This window comes from Hyperolius riggenbachi, chromosome 6 (assembly GCF_040937935.1).
Source record: "Hyperolius riggenbachi isolate aHypRig1 chromosome 6, aHypRig1.pri, whole genome shotgun sequence".
NCBI classification, from domain to species: Eukaryota; Metazoa; Chordata; class Amphibia; order Anura; family Hyperoliidae; genus Hyperolius; species Hyperolius riggenbachi.
In genome coordinates this window covers 384,446,278-384,462,875 of record NC_090651.1, presented here as the reverse complement: position 1 = coordinate 384,462,875, position 16,598 = coordinate 384,446,278, and the positions used below count along the sequence as shown (strand labels likewise).

General features: G+C 47.2%; 1 protein-coding gene across 2 annotated transcripts in view; it reads left to right on the top strand.

Annotated features, from left to right (window-relative positions):
- LOC137523115 (urokinase plasminogen activator surface receptor-like) overlaps window positions 1-1,665 on the top strand; it is a 52,664-nt gene extending 50,999 nt beyond the window's left edge. For both annotated transcript variants that reach the window (XM_068243337.1, XM_068243338.1), the window contains one exon: window positions 1,491-1,665. In XM_068243337.1, coding sequence (XP_068099438.1) covers window positions 1,491-1,648 — 158 coding nt within the window. In that variant the 3' untranslated portion in view covers window positions 1,649-1,665. The remainder of the gene's footprint in view (window positions 1-1,490) is intronic.
- The last annotated feature ends 14,933 nt before the right edge of the window (window positions 1,666-16,598 follow it).

The window sequence follows — 16,598 nt, the reverse complement described above, 5'->3', positions numbered from 1 at the left end:
GAGGGTTAATGTATTGGAGGGGTTGGGTTTCAGCAGTGGCCGGGAGCGCGCTATAGATGTGACACTCGGTGGAGGGAGCGGGGGAAGTGACGCGCTAGTAGGAAGTGACGTCAGTGGGGGAAGGAACAGACGCACAGGGGACAGTGAGGCAGACGGACGTGTTTTCCCACCCACCCTCCCTATTTTTGTTATGTGTTTCTGGGTCTATATGTTGGTGGTGGTTTTGTCATTGCAGCTGGCAGGGTGTAGGGCTCCGGAGATTGGTACAGTTAATGATGGTGGTGGCAATAAAAATCTTCCCATCTCTGGTTTGAAGGTTATTGAAGGGCGTCTGCTAAGAGAAACGGTGAGGAGCAAGCATGCAGCTGTCCCTGAGCCGGTCCATGCGGCGGGGGCCGGCATACTGCAGGCTGCATTGCAAAAGGTGGTTCTTCCTTAAAGGGATACTGTAGGGGGGTCGGGGGAAAATGAGCTGAACTTACCCGGGGCTTCTAATGGTCCCCCGCAGACATCCTGTGTTGGCGCAGCCACTAACCGATGCTCCGGCCCCGCCTCCAGTTCACTTCTGGAATTTCTGACTTTAAAGTCAGAAAACCACTGCGCCTGCGTTGCCGTGTCCTCGCTCCCGCTGATGTCACCAGGAGTGTACTGCGCAGGCACAGACCATACTGGACTTATGCTATACACTCCTAGTGACATCAGCGGGATCGAGGACACGGCAACGCAGGCGCAGTGGTTTTCAGACTTTAAAGTCTGAAATTCCAGAAGTGAACCGGAGGCGGGGCCGAAGCATTGGGGAGTGGCTGCGCCAACACAGGATGTCTGCGGGGGACCATTAGAAGCCCCGGGTAAGTTCAACTCATTTTCCCCTGACCCCCCTACAGTATCCCTTTAAGTTTGATAAAGTATATCCCGGAGCTGTTGCCCTTAATATGTTTACAGTATTGGTGTTCTACTTATTAAAGTTATATATATTTTATACAGAATTATTTTGTTATTACAAGTAAGGGCTGCTTTGGCCTTAACAAATAATTCCATTCGTTAATAAGCAGTCCTGGTCTTTATTATTTAGTATTAATGGGGGGGGAGGGGGGGAGGATGTTTGGGTACTCTCAGGCACTAAGCTATGCACATATCATGGAGATGTGACTTTGCTCTATTATATACAGTATAGTCTGATCAGTTACAGAGCCATGGGCCCCAGTGTAAATGTTAATAATTTCATTATTCAATGCACACAGAGGGGTGATCATTACCACTACAGGACCAATAAAGAGCTAATGAAGGCGGGACTCATGTGGGCCCCTCAGATCCAGGGGCCCTTGTGCGGTCACAACCTGTGTACCCTGTATGGCTATGACACTGGTCTAATATTTCTCTTGCCTCTTCCAGCTCAGGGTAATCCTACAGAATGTTGTAATGTGGGTCTGTTGGGTCTGCTGGTTGCTTTGACTCTCCTGGTTTCTGATTATTTTTATTTCTCCCATCAGGCTCCTCCTCCGACCACGTTCTGATGAGCGGGTGTGCCACTGAGGCTTTCTGCGAAGGGCTCTCCCCAAAAGTCCCCATCCCGGGATGGACAAGCACCACATGCTGCTCCGAGTCACTCTGCAACCACGACTCTCCTACTGACCCAAGAAAACAATAAAGATCTCTCTCTGGTCATTGAGACTTTGTAATTTTTTTTGTTTTTAACAGTAACTGTTAAAGAGGACCTGTCAGCCATACTATCTCAGAAAAAAAACACATATATAAGCAGGGCCGGATTTAGGTCAAGGCCACCTAGGCCATGGCCTAGGGAATTACAAGAGCAAGGGCACCAAAGCAGCAGGCTAAACCTATGCAGCATTTGCAAGCTTGCAAATGGTGCAATGCAGGGAGATCAGGTGAGTGCCTGACCACAGTACTCTGCTGCTAGCCACCTGTGCAGCAGCCACCTTGCTCTCTGTGCACGTTTGCATTGTGGCTGGTGGCTATGGACTAGGGGCAGCATTAGAGACGGAAAGTAAGAGGAAGCTTCTGCACTGGAGACTAGCCGAGAAATGAGTGTCACTGATGGCTGCTGCGGTGTGAAGGTGAGCTGGCTACCTATACTGAAGGGGGGGGGGGGGGGATTAAGGGAGTCATCTGGCTACCTATACTGGAGGGAAAAGGGGAGGGTTCATCTGGCTAGCTATACTGGAGGGAGAAGGAAGGGTCATCTGGCTAGCTATACTGGAGGGAGGGGTGGGGTCATCAGGCTACCTATACTGGAGGGAAAGGGGGAGGGTTCATCTGGCTACCTATACTAGAGGGAGGGGTCATCAGGCTACCTATACTGGAGGGAGAAGGAAGGGTCATCAGGCTACCTATACTGGAGGGAAAGGGGGAGGAGTTATCTGGCTACCTATACTGGAGGGAAAGGGGGAGGAGTTATCTGGCTAGCTATACTGGAGGGAGGGGTGGGGTCATCAGGCTACCTATACTGGAGGGAAAGGGGGAGGAGTTATCTGGCTACCTATACTGGAGGGAAAGGGGGAGGAGTTATCTGGCTAGCTATACTGGAGGGAGGGGTGTGGTCATCAGGCTACCTATACTGGAGGGAAAGGGGGAGGAGTTATCTGGCTACCTATACTGAAGGGGGGCGGCTGGTGATAATGGCCTTGGGCAGCAAAGAGTACAAATCCGGCCCTGTATATAAGTAGATAAATACTTGCTCTACTTGCATAACAGATCTATTGCACTGTCCACATTTTGATTTCAGTGATTTTTCTGCCGAAAAAAAGAGAAAATCCTGCTTAGCATTTCCCATTTTCAGTGTGGCTATTTTAAAGCCAATTCTGATGTAATTTCCTCCCTTAGGGCCTGTTCAGACTATGCGCGTTCCTAGACGTTTTCAGGGAATGTGTCCGGATACCAAAAACGCATAGAAACGGCTCCTAATGCTTTTGAATGGGCTAGTTCACATGTATGCGTATAAGACGCATACGTTTCTTATCCGCATTGCTGCACGCAGTTCTGTGCGTCACGCATAGAAACGGACGCAATGAAAGTCTATGGACGCGTATCAAAAACGCGTACTATTGCGTTTTTAGCATCCGTTTTCCTCTGCGGTTCCCATAATTCTTTTTTTTCCCCTGGGTCACGTGTGTGTGCAAAACGCAATAGAATACGCATTAGAACGCAAGAAAAACGCATGCGTTTTTCAACTTGCGTTTCTTTGATTTTAAACGCATTCTTCATACGCAGATAGTCTGAACAGGCCCTATCTCCTCTGCCTGATTGTGTATGAAAAACAAAAGTTTGCTTTCTTAAAACAGAAAGAATTTGCGATAATTCAGGTTGGAGTGAGCTTGAGATGTCTCCCAGAGCAACACTGCTGAATATATGCAAATTAACGCATAGCCTGTCCTCCACTATAGAAACCGCATTGTCTCAGCATGAGAAATATTGGCCAATCAGAGAGGAACAGAGGTGTGGGAGGGGAAAACAGGAGGGAAAGTGGCTTCAGCCAATCAGGCTGCATTAGTTAAGTCTGAGGGGAAGTAGAGAAGCAAATAAGGACAACCCAGCATGCCCTGCAACTTCCTTTTTTGTACCAAATTTTGTGTGTACCAAATAAGAGGTAAACTGGGGAATGATAATTTATCAACAAGAAAAGTAATAGTGATTTTAACTTTTGGATTGCCTGATTAACATCCTTGTTACTTGTTTACCAGATAAAAATGAATCTTTAATCTTTGATTTTATGCCCAATAGTTACACTTTAAAAGGAAATAAATATGGCAGCCTCCATATACTTCTCACTTCAGGTGTCCTATAAGTGAAGAAAAAAATATCCTTGGCAGTGTCAGGCTTTGAAAGGAATCACGCCTAAAGGGACGTCATGTCTGCAAATACAGCATATTTGTTAAAGAGTAACTGTTAGCCCCCAAAGTGAAATTTAAATCTGTACAGCAATGTTTTATTTAGTATTAAAGTGATCAAAAAAGCCAATGCGTTCTGCAAAAATCAATATAATTTTGCTACTATGTAGCCTTTTGCCCACGCTAACGACGCAAAGCCGCATATCAGATACTGATGACGAGCATGCAGAGCATGCCTATGTCTGCCCAACCCTCTCTCCCCCCCAGGACCAGGTGCCGATCTATTCACCACAAACAGCTGACCGCTCTGACAGGGAGAGAGAGCGGCAGCACTTCCAGTGCAGCCACTGCAGAGCAGCCGCCTCCGAGTCACATGTGAGAGAATCACATGTGAGAGATGCACGGCGGCGGCTGCTCTGCGGTGCTCCGGCTGGAAGTGCTGCCGCTCTGTCTCCGTGTCAGAGCGGTCAGCTGTTTGTGGTGCAAATAGATCGGCACCTGGTCCTGGGGGGGAGAGGGGGGAGAGGGGGAGAGGGCAAACATAGGCAGGCATGCTCTGCATGCTCGTCATCAGTATCTGATATGCGGCTTTGCAGAGGCGGGACAAGGTCCTTCAGCACCCAAGGCTGAGACACCAAAGTGCGCCCCTCCATCCCTCCCACTCCAGCCGTCACACACTGATTGCTATTAGACTAAGAGGCACCCCTCCATCCCTCCCACCCCAGCCGTCACACACTGATTGCTATTAGACTAAGAGGCCCCTCCCCATCCCTCCCACCCCAGCCGTCACACACTGATTGCTATTACACTAAGAGGCACCCCTCCATCCCTCCCACCCCAGCCGTCACACACTGATTGCTATTAGACTAATAGGTGCCACAAGGCCCCCAACCTCCCCAACACCTTAATATCTAGTTATCTGGCTTGCAGTCACTGCTATGTATCCCCTTTTCTTATTTCTTTCTGCTTCAAACACAATTGGGAATGACCGCTAAATGAATTGTGCGCCCCCTCCTCCACTGCGCCCTGAGGCTGGAGCCTCTCCAGCCTCTGCCTCGGCCCGGCACTGCGGCTTTGCGTCGTTAGCGTGGGCAAAAGGCTACATAGTAGCAAAATTATATTGATTTTTGCAGAACGCATTGGCTTTTTTGATCACTTTAATACTAAATAAAACATTGCTGTACAGATTTAAATTTCACTTTGGGGGCTAACAGTTACTCTTTAAGCTATGTTTCCACTTTACGGTTGTGTTTTTGCACAAGGAAAATCGCATGCAAGTTTTTTGAGAAAAATAACAGCATTGCGTCTTATATGGGTTTTAATGCAAAATTTCACAGACATTTTTTGTAATGGGCCTAATAATCCCACACAATGTTACTTAGGGAATGCGAAAAGAGGCAGCAGGCTGTCAGTATTCCCCCCACATACAACCACAAAGGAAAAATCGCATTATATGGGAACTAGCCCATTCACAAACATTGCTCTGCTTTATAATACAATTTTTCAGTGCAAAAATTTGCTGAAAGAAAATGCTTAATACTAAAAATACTAAAACCCAGTATGCTTTTCTGTCAGATAATTCAACATCAGTTGTTTAATTCTACCACTAGATGGCACTTTCTGTTTCTTTTCATTTGAAACCACAATACTAAAGTGGTGATACTTTTTTTATTATTATTATTATTAGTAGTATTTGTATAGCGCCGGCATCTTCCGCAGCGCTGTGTACAGAGTATTGTCTTGTCACTGACTGTCCCTCAGAGGGGCTCACAATCTAATCCCTACCATAGTCCTATGCAGGGGTCTAGTCCTGGGAAAAGAGGTGAGTGGACTCACCCGAAAACCCCCTGCGCCAAAAATGGGTGCAGTCAAGCATATTGTGGGCGTGGACATGGGTGGGGCCAAATATACATGACCTTAACAGTGGTATAAAAGGTCTGCCAGGGAAGTTTGAGCTCTGCCGTAGTGTATCCCCCAAAATTAGTTGTAATCTGACAGCATTTCACCAAAAAGAGACATAATCTGGCAGAAGTTTCTCCAAAATACAGATAATATGGCAGTGGTTCTCCCAAAATAGACAATGTGGCAGCAGCAGTTCCCCCAACATACACACAATCTGGAAGCAGTTCCCCAAAGTACGCGAAACCTGGCAGTGGATCACCCAAAATACACATAACACCCAAAATACATGTAATCTGGCAGCTGTGGTCCCCCAAACATACACAATGTGACAGCAGTTCCCCAAAATACACTTAATCTGTTAACAGCGGTTCCTCAAAAATACAGATAATCTGACAGCAGTTCCCCCAAAATAGGTACCCCCAGCATAGGTAGCCAGGTCTACAGGTGTCCCCAGTATAAGTAGCTATAAGTATAGTTGTCCCTAGAATAGGTAGCCAGGTGTATAATGTCCCCAGAAAAGGTGGCCAGGTGTATTGGTGTCCCCAGTATATGTAGCCAGGTCTATAGGTGCCCCCAGTATAGCCAGGTCTATAGGTGCCCCCAGAATAGGTAGCTATATGTCCCCACAAGGAGGGGAGGCAGCGCAGAGAAGAGGGATTGGTGGGTGTCACAGGAGCCCTGGTGGCTGGAACGTGAAATGCCTCCCAAACAGTTTCAGCGCACAGAACGTGCAAACTGTGGTCGCAGTCAATGCGCAGAAACCGTTTGGAATTGGCCGCAGACCAAGCAGAAGGGAGCCTGTGGGTTACGGAAATACACTTTACACACTATTTCAGGGTATATCTGCCACCACCACTGGTATGGGCCAGTTGTCCCTACCGACTGACTGACTGATCCTGAAAATAAAACGGTTAAAACACGCTGTATCCTGTCTAGATATCAATAATAGTAGCGACTCCTCAGAGACCTGAGTTCAGTTTCTTTGTATGGCTGTATAGCAGGTGTAGCGGAACAGTAAACTACATTGATAAAGTCTTTATTTACGTGCAATATAAATAATTAATATATACAGAAAATCGTTAAAATCAACAATTATAGAGACAAATGATAACACAGTATAAAAGAAACTAAAAGGGATAAAAAAATTCTTAGATTCGTGGAAAGATGTCCTTTTGTGGGAAAAACTTGTAGAGTTCCTTTTGTTTCAGTTCAAAGTTCAGAGTTCAGAGCAGGTGGATGCCAGCATATCCTCAAGCTGGCACAGATGTGATCAAGATGGTGTTTCAAGGTGGAGGACACTTGCGTTTCAGCCTGTCACTAGTTTTATCACCCCTCGCTGCAGGGAGTGGCTATGACAGGCACAAGTCCAGCCTCGGGAGCATGGAGCAGGGGCTGTCCCATCCTTACAGACCCTCAGACTGGCAGAATTCTAGGTCGGCCCATCTTGGGGTGCACGTGGGGGCAGTTAAAACCTATACCGCATATTCACACTCAGCATGATTTTACGAATCCTAGGACATGAAATATGACAGGTCTATCATGAGAATTTACCCCCCATCTCTTCAAACCCATATTGCTATGAGAGTTTAGGGGACAGAGTTCTGGGAATTTCACAGAACCAGCACCGGGACTCATGCTACACTTTCCCCACATTTGGCGAAGCTGCCATCTCAGGAACCCCAGAAATATGACAGATCTGGGAAGTTATGGATTATGCTATGAGCCTCAGGTCATTCAGGGTGTGTGCTGGCAACTGGCTTCCCTTTGATCCTTACCAGGGAGCAAAGTGTCAAGACCTCCCGGGGATTTGTAGCCTGCCTGGCTGAATCTAGGCCTCCTTATCAGAGCTGAAACAGCTGACATATCCTCTGAGAGGGGCCATTAGCTCTCCAGGGGGCCGGGGAACCAGCTTGTTACAGCTAAGTGCTAAACGCAATTAATTACCTTTCCCAGAACTGTCTATCTAAAAACCTAAGTTTGTCATTCTGAGCCTTGCAATAGATGTGCGATCGATTGCGGTGATCAAAAACAACTGCTGGATCTGCGATTTTTATGCGTTTTGGACGACTGGCGTCACAGTGGGCACAGCGGGGAACGTCTCCTCCCCCCCTCAGGGCTCCCCTTTCCTCCTTCTCCCCCTCCAGAACTAAAGTTTGCAGGTGGCTGGCAGCGGCAGGACTTACCTCCTTCCAAGTGCTGTGTAAGTAGCGATGTCCGGTTCATTTGAGTCGTTTCTTCCAAGTGAGTTGAGTGATCCGGCTCATCACACTGAACCGAATCAGTTCAGTGGATGAGACAGGAACTGCAGCTGAATACTGGGCTGCAGGAAGGGGATTGAATAATTGCAGCAGTTGGGGGCCTGGAGGAGGTATTGGCTGCACTTGAGGGGCAGGAGGGGTTGATGGCTGCAACTCTGTATCTAGTGTAGTGCAGTACAGGATCTTCTCAAAAAATTAGCATATTGTGATAAAGTTCATTATTTTCTGTAATGTACTGATAAACATTAGACTTTCATATATTTTAGATTCATTACACTACAACTGAAGTAGTTCAAGCCTTTTATTGTTTTAATATTGATGATTTTGGCATACAGCTCATGAAAACTCAAAATTCCTATCTAAAAAAATTAGCATATTGCATCCGACCAATAAAAGAAAAGTGTTTTTAAAACAAAAAAAGTCAACCTTCAAATAATTTTGTTCAGTTATGCACTCAATACTTGGTCGGGAATCCTTTTGCAGAAATGACTGCTTCAATGCGGCGTGGCATGGAGGCAATCAGCCCGTGGCACTGCTCAGGTGTTAGGGAGGCCCAGGATGCTTCGATAGCGGCCTTAAGCTCATCCAGAGTGTTGGGTCTTGCGTCTCTCAACTTTCTCTTCACAATATCCCACAGATTCTCTATGGGGTTCAGGTCAGGAGAGTTGGCAGGCCAATTGAGCACAGTAATACCATGGTCAGTAAACCATTTACCAGTGGTTTTGGCACTGTGAGCAGGTGCCAGGTCGTGCTGAAAAATGAAATCTTCATCTCCATAAAGCTTTTCAGCAGATGGAAGCATGAACCCACTTTTGAACCAGAAATAGCGGCAGAGGCGCCAGACCTGGGCTACAGAGAAGCAGCACTGGACTGTTGCTCAGTGGTCCAAAGTACTTTTTTCGGATGAAAGCAACTTTTACATGTCATTCGGAAATCAAGGTGCCAGAGTCTGGAGGAAGACTGGGGAGAGGGAAATGCCAAAATGCCTGAAGTCCAATGTCAAGTACCCACAGTCAGTGATGTTCTGGGGTGCCATGTCAGCTGCTGGTGTTGGTCCACTGTGTTTTATCAAGGGCAGGGTCAATGCAGCTAGCTAGCAGGAGATTTTGGAGCACTTCATGCTTCCATCTGCTGAAAAGCTTTATGGAGATGAAGATTTCATTTTTCAGCACGACCTGGCACCTGCTCACAGTGCCAAAACCACTGGTAAATGGTTTACTGACCATGGTATTACTGTGCTCAATTGGCCTGCCAACTCTCCTGACCTGAACCCCATAGAGAATCTGTGGGATATTGTGAAGAGAAAGTTGAGAGACGCAAGACCCAACACTCTGGATGAGCTTAAAGGGAAGGTTCAGGGAGGGGATTAAAAAAATAAAAATAAATTTCCACTTACCTGGGGCTTCCTCCAGCCCGTGGCAGGCAGGAGGTGCCCTCGCCGCCGCTCCGCAGGCTCCCGGTGGTCTCCGGTGCCCGACCCGACCTGGCCAGGCCGGCTGCCAGGTCAGGCTCTTCTGCGCTCCATTTCCTGGCACTTCTGCGTCCCACGCCGGCGCGCTGACGTCATCGGACGTCCGCCGGGCTGTACTGCGCAGGCGCAGTAGTTCTGCGCATGCGCAGTACAACCCGGCGGACGTCCGATGACATCAGCGCGCCGGCGTGGGACGCAGAAGTGCCAGGAAATGGAGCGCAGAAGAGCCCGACCTGGCAGCCGGCCTGGCCAGGTCGGGTCGGGCACCGGAGACCACCGGGAGCCTGCGGAGCGGCGGCGAGGGCACCCCCTGCCTGCCACGGGCTGGAGGAAGCCCCAGGTAAGTGGAAATTTATTTTTATTTTTTTAATCCCCTCCCTGAACCTTCCCTTTAAGGCCACTAGCGAAGCATCCTGGGCCTCCATAACACCTGAGCAGTGCCACAGGCTTATTGCCTCCATGCCACGCCGCATTGAAGCAGTCATTTCTGCAAAAGGATTCCCGACTAAGTATTGAGTGCATAACTGAACATAATTATTTGAAAGTTTACTTTTTTTGTTTTAAAAACACTTTTCTTTTATTGGTTGGATGAAATATGCTAATTTTTTGAGATAGGAATTTTGAGTTTTCATGAGCTGTATGCCAAAATCATCAATATTAAAACAATTAAAAGGCTTGAACTACTTCCGTTGTGTGTATTTGAAACTAAAATATATGAAAGTCTAATGTTTGTTCAGTACATTACAGAAAATAATGAACTTTATCACAATATGCTAATTATTTGAGAAGATCCTGTATGTAGTGTAATCCCTCCTGATCCCCAAGTGCATCTGTTAATTCTTCCTGGTCCCCAGTGTAGGCTGTAAGTGCAGCCATTTACTTTGCTGGGTAGACTTATACTGAAATCAATTAAAAATTCCAGCTTAAGAAGGTCAAATATTAAGGTGGCCACACACCATACAATTTTTTAAATATCTGTTCAATTTAAGAATTGCAATCAATTTTCTGACTGTAAAGCCGCATCTACACGAGTAGATGCGGCCGCGATCCGGCGGCCTCGATTAGCTGCCGGATCGCCTCTTCTGCGTCCCCGCCGCATCCCCGCTCGCCGCGCGTGCGCCGGATTAGATTCCCCGCTCGTCCCCGCCGGCGCCGCTTTTCTTCCGCTCGATTCCCTGCCATTGTCCCCTCGCGGGGAGCGAGCAGGGAATCGGCGGTAAGGAGATCCGTCCTGTCGGATCTTATCAATCGAGCCGCATCAGCGGCTCAATTGATAAGCAACATCGCGGCCGCATCTACGCGTGTAGATGCGGCTTTTCATTTCAAAAATATATCCAATGTACCACACACGTTCAGTATGTTCATTTTTTTCCCCAATCATGATACAAATGATTGGAAACTCTGCGAAAATTGCTAGAGTGTGTATATAAATAAACTGCCAATCTAACACACACCATACAATCTTTAGAAAAATTGAAGAAAAATTTTCAGCATTCCGGATTGATAAAAATCGAAAAAAAAAACCCAGGAAATCCGATCGGATTTTTTAGTCGAATGAAAAAAAGCTTTCAATTTTTTGGGGAGATCTGATCATATTTATCGAATTGCTGTAAAATTAGATCATTTTATTGTATCGTGTGTGGCCACCTTTAGAGTCGATTTATACACGAGGTCGACTTGTATTCGAGGATATGTGGTAAAATAAATGAAAAAAGTGTAATGTGCCTTAGTAAGCCTCAATGAAGCCTTCTGCTTAGGCACTGTATTTGGCCTGAGGAAAGGGACAAAGACCCACGAAATGCATTGCCAGTGCAAAGTATAGTTCGTTGTTTATTATATACATTTGTCTTGATTGAGGTAAGCCACCTCACACTTCTTTCATTTTAGTGGTTTTGATGCAATTTTATCATACGTTGGGCGCCTATTTTCCCCTTTGTTTACAAGAATGCACATTTGAAACTCTCGAGTGCCACATAAAATGGCAAGGAGGGCCACGTCGGGCCCGGGGGCCTTGTGTTTGACACCTGTGCTCTAGAAGCAGAGTTCCCCAACCCTGTCCTCCTGTGCCACCAACAGTACATGTTTTGCAGGAAACCCCAAACATGCACAGGTGAGGTAATTAGTGTCTCAGCAGAGCTGATTAAAGAGGCACTTAAGCGGAAAAAAAACAAACTGAGTTCTACTCACCTGGGGCTTTCCTCAGCCCCCTGCAGCTGATCGGTTCCCAGCAACAATAGCTCCCTCTATGTTGCTATAGCAGCATAGAGAGCTGCTATAGCAACATAGAGGGCGCTATTGTGGCTGGGAACGCGAAGAATCACTCGCGTTCCCAGCCTGTCGGGTCCTGACGGCGAAACCGGAAGTGGTCGCCGGCGGGACCAGGAGGATCGGAGAGACACGTCGAGGGCACCGATCAGCTGCAGGGGGCTGAGGAAAGCCCCAGGTGAGTAGAACTCGTTTTTTTTTCACTTAAGGTTCACTTTAACTACCTCTGTGGATTTCCACAAAACATGCACAGTTGGTGGGCCTTGAAGACAGGGTTGGGGAACACTTGTTTCTGGTTCCCATTATGTAGCTGGAATTCTGTAACACATCCTACGTCCAACCCCTAGAAGCCATATTCACTGATGAAGGCCACCCAAGCCTGAATCTGCTCTCTGCATGGTGCGTTATACAGCTCTGTAACGTAGGCTATAGGCATGCTGAGAACCAGCTACTCTGGTCATGTGACTGTCTTCTCAGGGACAATAAAGAAATGTATCATGGGACAAACTTCTTACTCCTGTGGAGTTCAATATTAGCAAATATCTGGTGTTCTAAGCAGGGCCGGTTCTAGCTCCAATGGGGCCTCAGAGCAAAAGTAACTTGGGGACCCTCCTGACCACCCCCGGCCCGCTTCCATCTCTGCGCTGCCGTAGGTAGCCTCCACTTCAGTATAGATAGCAAGATGTTCGCCTCAAGGATTAGGTAACCCCCCGGTATATATAACCAGATGGGACCCCAGGAATTAGATACCGTGTTTTTCCGAAAATAAGACACTGTCTTATATTAATTTCAGCCACAAATACCATGCTAGGTCTTATTTTCAGGGAGGGCTTAAAATTTTGTTCCCCAGTGGCAGCCCCCAGCCCAGTAAAGCCATTCCCTTCCTCCCTCCCTGATGTACTGCAGGCAGCCAGTAGTCATAGCCGAGGGGACCTTGTCCAGGACGGCAGCCCCAGCCCAGTAAAGCCCTTCCCTCCCTCTGCAGAATAGCGAGCAGAGAATTACAGCACAGGATACTCACCGGCTTCCAACGTAGCAGCGATAACTTCTCTCTTCAGCAGCGGCCACTTCCTCTGTTTGACAATGGCAGCTTATGTCATGTGACGCAGACATGCATGCGTCACATGACTAGAGCTTTCGTTGCCAGGGAGAGGAAGCTGGACGCTGCTACGGAAAGACGTTAACGCTGGCACGTCGGAAGCCGGAGAGTTTCTTCTGCTGTATCGGTAATGCTCTGCTCGCCACTCTGCAGAGGAGGGAGCAAAGCTGTACCCCCATTGTCTCCCCTAGTATATTATTATTTAGTATATATATATATAGCGCCGACATCTTCCACAGCGCTGCACAGAGTATATATAGTCTTGTCACTAACTGTCCCTCGGAGGAGCTCACAATCTAGTCCCTCCCATAGGCATATGACTATATTGTGTAGTGTATTTATTGTAGTCTTTGGCCAATTTTAGGGGGGAAGCCAATTTATCTGTATGTTTTTGGGGTGTGGGAGGAAACAGGTGTGCCCGGAGGAAACCCACGCAGACACGGGGAGAACATACAAACTCCATGAGATAGTGCCCAGTCTGGGATATGAACCGGGGACCCAGCGCTGCAAGGCGAGAGCACTAACCACTACGCCACCGTGCTGCCCACGCCACCGTATAAAGCCAGACGCCCCCATTGGCTCCCCTAGTATGTAAAGCCAGATGCTCCTGTTTTAGTAGTCCCCCCTCCACATATGCAGAGCAATGGCAGCGGACGTGACAGTATAACCCACCTTCTGCAAGTCTTCTCCCCATCGTACAGTTCCCTATCTTCCGCTGACTCCTCTAGTGGTGCAGTAATGAGAGGTGCCACTAGGGGGCAGCAGAGAGAAGACACAGAACTGTGTGATGAGCAGGCTTGCTCTGATGAGTAATCACTCATGATTACTTGTTGTGCAAGCAAGCCTGGTGATGGGGAGAATACAATACAATACAATACATTTGTAAAGCGCTTTTCTCCCATAGGACTCAAAGCGCATAGTTGTGTCTCAGATTAATACAGCGTTGCAGGCTGGGTTGTGTTACGGAGGAGATAGTCAGATGTTCATGAATGCCAGACTAAAGAGGTAGGTTTTCAGTTTAGACTTAAATGCTTCCAGGGATGGAGCTGTCCTGATTGGGTGTGGCAGGGAGTTCCAAAGTGTAGGGGCAGCATGACAAAAGGCTCTGTCTCCAAAGGTTTTGAGGTGGACTCTGGGGGTGACCATGGTGTTTGCGTCCTTTTGATCTAAGATTGTGGGGGGTGTGATGCAGTTGCAACAAGTCCTTTAGGTATCCAGGGCCCAGATTGTGCAAGGATTTGAATGTCAGTAAGCCAATCTTAAACAGAATTCTCCATTTTATTGGTAGCCAGTGGAGTGAGCTCAGGGTTGGTGTTATGTGGCAATGGCGAGGTTGGCTCGTTAACAGCCTTGCGGCGGCATTCTGTACTAATTGCAGGCGGCGTAAGTCTTTCTTATGCAGGCCTGTTTAGAGGACGTTGCAGTAGTCTAACCTTGATGTGACGAAGGCATGAACTAGGGTTGGAGGATCCTCTGAAGGAATTAGGTGTTTAATCTTTGCAATATTCCTTAGATGAAAGAAGGAATGTTTCACAACAGCTGAGATTTGATTCCTGAAGCTTAATTTCCTATCAATCAGTACTCCCAGGCTGCGCACACAGTCTGAGTTTTTCAGGTCTGAGCTCCCTATCCTTAGCGGTGTTGGTTGAGACTGGGGCTGCTTTGCTGTTGAGCCCTGGCCCTCGATAACAAGTACCTCAGTTTTGTCAGCATTAAGTTTCAGCCAATTAATATTCATCCACTCCTGAAGCTCAGCTAAGCATGAGTTTATTTGTGGAGTAGGGTCTGTGATGCCAGGTTTGAATGACAAATATAGCTGGGTGTCATCAGCATAGCAATGATATGTCAGGCCATGTTTTTGTATGATTTCTCCAAGTGGCAGCATGTATATGGTGAAAAGTAAAGGGGATAATATTGCGCCCTGAGGTACACCGTATTTTAGTGGTACAGGGTTGGAGAGGAAGGGCCCTAAGGCTACCCTTTGTGTTCTGCCAGCCAGGAAGGAGTTGAACCACTGGAGAACAATGCCATCTATGCCACAGTACTTTTGTAGCCTGTTGAGCAAGATTCCATGATCGACTGTGTCAAAAGCCGCTGAGAGGTCGAGCAAAATCAGGATGGAACATTGACCCTTGTCTCTTGCAATGAGCAGATCATTGCAAATCTGGGTGAGGGCTGTTTCACAGCTGTGATATTTCCTGAAGCCAGATTGAAGAGGGTCAAGGATGTTGTTTCTGGAGAGCCTGTCTTCAAGTTGGAGGTAGACAGCCTTTTCAATAACTTTTCCCAGAAAGGGGAGGTTAGAGACAGGTCTGTAGCTGTTTAGAGCATCTGGGTCTAAGGATGGTTTCTTGAGTAGTGGCCTGACGGTTGCTTCTTTCAGAGTAGAGGGAAACCACCCTTCTTGTAAGGAACAGTTGACTATTTTGTGGAATGCCGGTGTAAAAAGTTCAGGGCATTTCAACATGAACTTAGTGGGGCCAGGGTCCAGATCGCAGCAGTCTGGCGAAGGTTTGAGAGGATGTCCAAGATGTCTTTTTCAGTGATTACCTTAAAAATCAGACCATGGTGGTAGGCTATTTTTGCACCTGTTATATGGCTCTGCATGGGTTTCTGGGGCTGTGAATTGAATGGCAGATCGTATGGAGGAGACTTTGTCTGAGAAGAAGTGGGCAAATTTCTCGCACAGTTCCTGTGAAGGTCTGATGCTGGATTTCCTGCAAGATGGATTGCAGAGACTGTCAACCGTGCGGAATAGTTGGGCAGGTCTGTTGGCTGCATTTGCAATTTCGTGAGACAGGAATAAGGACTTCTTTTTGCTAATCGCCGTTTGATATTTTTTGAGGTGAGCAGTTAGGGAAAGTTTGTCATCAGGGGACTGGTGTTTGCGCCACCTTCATTCCAGTCTGCGTCCCTGTTTCTTTAATTCCTTTATAGAGTTGTCAAACCAGCGAGCGTGATGTAATGGTGCGGAACGTTTTATCTTTCATGGAGCTATGGCGTCAAAAGCGGCTGAGACATTGTGGTTATATTTAAGGACCATGGATTCAAGGCCTAAGTTGTGATCTGTCAGTCCGCCTAGATTGAGGCTGTTCTGAAGGTGCTGTGGTGTCAAACCTTTCAAAGAACGATATTTTATTAGTTCTTTCACTTGGTGTTTTGTAGCCGGTGCTGTAAAGGAGAAGTGGACAGTGTGGTGGTCTGACCAAACTACTGGATCAATTTCCACATTGGATATTAGGAGTTCTGAATGGAAAATGAGGTCCAGAGTGTGTCCTTTTTTGTGGGTAGGGAGGTTGATGGCTTGAGAGAAGCCCAGTTCATTCATGGAGAGAAGTAGCTCAGTTCCAAATTGGGAAGAGTATGTATCGACCCGTGCGTTAAAGTCTCCCAGAATTATCCACCTAGGGTGTTTCAGTGTTATGCAAGATACAAGTTCTGCTATTTCCTTGAGAAAAGCTGAGCCAGCATCAGGGGGTCGGTAGACAAGCAGTATGTTTATTTTTTTCTCAGCTGAGAGCTGGGCTGCCAGACATTCAAAGGAGTGGGTGGGGGCTACAGCAAGGGGTTTAATATTCAAACTGGATTTGAAGCACAAAGCTAATCCTCCTCCCTTGCGGTTTTGCCTTTCACAGTGTAAAACTGAGTAATTGTCTGGTACCGCAGCCACAAGAGTGGGTCCTGAGTTCTGATCCAACCATGTCTCTGTAATTAAAGCCAGATCTGAAGCCTCTATTAGATCATGAATAACTGCTGTT